The 3,056-nt window shown below is 35.2% G+C and overlaps 1 protein-coding gene across 6 annotated transcripts; it reads right to left on the bottom strand.

The window, feature by feature from the left end:
* Nucleotides 1-280: 280 nt before the first annotated feature.
* Nucleotides 281-2,831, bottom strand: LOC135441085 (polycystin-1-like). Of its 6 annotated transcripts, none has more exons than XM_064700541.1 (5): nucleotides 2,157-2,827; nucleotides 1,952-2,103; nucleotides 1,681-1,891; nucleotides 997-1,625; nucleotides 281-335 (listed from the first exon to the last, which is right to left on the bottom strand). In XM_064700541.1, exons 1-5 carry the CDS (start codon nucleotides 2,767-2,769, stop codon nucleotides 288-290), a joined length of 1,653 nt encoding a protein of 550 aa, XP_064556611.1. In that variant the 5' UTR covers nucleotides 2,770-2,827; the 3' UTR covers nucleotides 281-287. The 6 variants fall into 6 exon arrangements, with proteins under 6 accessions (XP_064556611.1, XP_064556612.1, XP_064556613.1 ...); XM_064700542.1 differs by lacking the exon at nucleotides 281-335 and having other exon boundaries at nucleotides 872-1,625; nucleotides 2,157-2,639; nucleotides 2,716-2,831; XM_064700543.1 differs by lacking the exon at nucleotides 281-335 and having other exon boundaries at nucleotides 872-1,625; nucleotides 2,157-2,459; nucleotides 2,608-2,827.
* Between the last annotated feature and the right edge of the window lie 225 nt (nucleotides 2,832-3,056).

Below are 3,056 nucleotides of genomic sequence, written 5' to 3'. Positions count from 1 at the left end.
ACCCTGTCTTAACGTGCACCTATATCACATAAGGTAACTACAGTGAAAATTTAAGCTTCCTAGCTGTTACGGTTTGGGCTGTGCGTTGAGTCAGTCAAGGATGAAAATATTGAAGCATTAATAAACTTAATGAAGTCGAATCTGTTTTTCTATGCGTTACAATTTTTTTGACAAAACAAGTGAGAATGCTCCTCTGCTACCAAGAGTAAATAAAAGGATATACTATTATTAATAAAAATAAATTAAAAGAAAATTATTTCTACTATCTTTAACCACTTACCATCACCTTATACCTCATAACCATTCAAACAATTTAGTTTTAACGAAGAAGATAACTGAAATAGAATATAAGCACATACACACAGTACAGTAAAAATTGAAATGTTTATACAATAAAAAAAAATTGTCAATATGAGTGCACATGTACAAAGAAACTCTTGTATACTAAGCTTACTGCCTGCACGTGACCTGCAAATATTACCACACTTGGTCTTTAATAACTTCTGTTCCTTAACGTATATTTTTCTGCCTTATATAATTAGTATTCGCTCTTATAAGTTCGACGGGCTCATACTAGCACATAGAAATACGGACGAAAAAACAGACAGATATGACTAGATCGACTCGGCTATTGATGCTGACCAAGAATATATACCATTTATGGGTTTGGAGATGCTTCCTTTTCTCTGTTATATACATTTGCACTAAAACCATAACACCTTTATCCTATTTTCACTAAGTTCAGGGCAAAAATATAAAACGCTCAAAGATCAAAGGAGGAAGGATTTTTTAGCCAGTAAACTAAGTTTAGTAGCAATTTTTAGTATAAGATTTTTGAAAATATAACTATAACTTATTGTATCGTGTGCATTCAGTTGTTTGTTTTTATAATAAAGCACTGCCATGGACAAAAAAAGAATATTGGACATGAGATTTCACAATAAGCTTAATAATTTTAAATAATAATAAACTAAAATTTTTTTTAAATTTCCATACCTGGACTTCAACATTAGATGTTGGAGGTAGTCTCACCATTATCAACTCGTCGGTCTTGCATTCATCGATTAGTAAGCTTCTAATACCCACACAATATTGCAAGGGTTTATATAAGGCATTTTTATTTTCACACTGAATAAAGAAAATCGTTTCAATGGCTTCACCATCAAGCGGCTTTACGTAACAGATGGTGTTAATAGGTCCTAAATTTTTTTCAAGATGAATACTAGATGTTCCTTGGTATGTTGACGTCTGCTTATATCTATGAGTAGCTTCCATGTTTAAATATATGGTAATCGACATTTTTTTTGTCACATTAAAAATTAGCCTGTTTGATGACCCCACCAATTTTTTATCCACGATCCATGTCCACTTTGTAATTTTTTTTGTGCGGCAACAGAGGCATTGACCTTTAAGGTGGATTGGAAGCTGACTAATATACTTATTCCCTTTGCAGTTAGTCACGCATACGATATTTATATTTATATACCGTCTTGGAAAAGATGAAAATAAGATGGTCTGCATGGCAACTGCCGATCGAAGATAGTCATAGGTTGAACGTATATGTAAAACAAATTTAAGTGTCTGTTCGTTTGCTTGAGTATAAGATGGAATTACAAATCCCTTGCCTGGAATTGCAGGGAGTAATCGAACACTCATAAGATTTTTTTCAGATAGATTTACCTGATCCCATATTAAGTTTGCACACTTTGTCGTTGTTTTTGGTAGAATCGCAAGACCATTCAAATAAAAGATTCTGTATTGCATTCTTTGGTAAAGAAAGGTCACGGCTGGGGCTCCCATTAACAGAAATTGTTTTGCCCCTAAACACCTTGCGATATGGACCTCCACGTATGACGGCGTATAAGCGTTGGGGAGCAAGGGCCAAATAGCACTTGGCGATAAAAATTACATTGAACAATATACTTATAATATATAGAATCTGAATACTCACCCTTGCTACAAGTGGTGTACGGCGTCCGACAACTCTAGCATTTATGCGCACCATTACTAATCGATTTAAGGGAGACTGATGTCGAACTTTAAGTCTGTAACGCGCAACCTTCAGCTCTGGTTTTAAAGTCCCTCCTAAAAAGTCTAAAAGATCTAAATAAAAACGATATTTGATGCACATTTTTTTTTAATATACAACTACTAACGGCTTTCTGTGCTGTCGTGCAGCGTCCAATAGTACTGAATAAAGCTATCCATAGGACAACGTCGAGTAAATACTGCCCTTAGGACTATAACATCGGAGGTTTCATAATGCAAAGGCTGATTTGCGTCATGGCATCGCGGAATATCAAACCGTGGCTCACAGCGTAAATGTTCTTCTAAGTCAATGTAGGTGTAACTAGAAACTCTTTCCTCGTCTGCTGAAAGGCCAACAGTAGAAATCAGAGCAGATACGTTATGGTAGCCGCTTATGAAGAAATTAGCACGGGAAACATGATAGAAGCATTCTTGATAAGGAAGACGGTTTTCAGTAAAAATACCATAAAAATTCAGAGTTTGCATGAGACGAGTTGTACGAAACCACAAAAGAGGCTCACGGGTTTCACTTGCATTAGTTTGAAAATAGTCAATTAAGCGCCGTTCATCTATACTCACTTTAGTAGTGAACCACACATCTCCTAGAGCTTCTAGGGTTGTGATTATGAGGATAGTGCGATTGACATGGAATCGGTTAATAAAAATATGGAGGTTTTCGTAGCTTACGCGGGCCATTATTTGTGCTAAGCAAACCAAAACAAGAAATGGTATAGGTGACATTTCTATAAATCAAAAATTTTGTGTGTGTATAGTTATTTTAATAGATTTTATTTTATTTCTATGCAAAGCCTGCTTTTCTTCAGCTCCATAAAGAAAATCAAGAATTCATTGCTTGAATTTATCGGAATATGAATTCCTACTCTCTGTGAAAGTTGTATGGAAAAAACTGAACTAACTGAACTAGCCATAGTATTAAATATGTATGCCCTTGGCAACTTGTAAGCTACTTCTTCAACAGCAACAAAAGTTGAGCGAACTCAGCTTGACTATCTGGACAGTATATGGAG

This window comes from Drosophila montana, unplaced genomic scaffold (genome assembly GCF_035044405.1).
Source record: "Drosophila montana isolate Dmon_TW-CO22-7 unplaced genomic scaffold, ASM3504440v1 contig_1847_1, whole genome shotgun sequence".
Taxonomy (NCBI): Eukaryota; Metazoa; Arthropoda; class Insecta; order Diptera; family Drosophilidae; genus Drosophila; species Drosophila montana.
The sequence above is the reverse complement of the archived record's forward strand: the minus strand, read 5'-3'. Positions and strand labels throughout refer to the sequence as shown.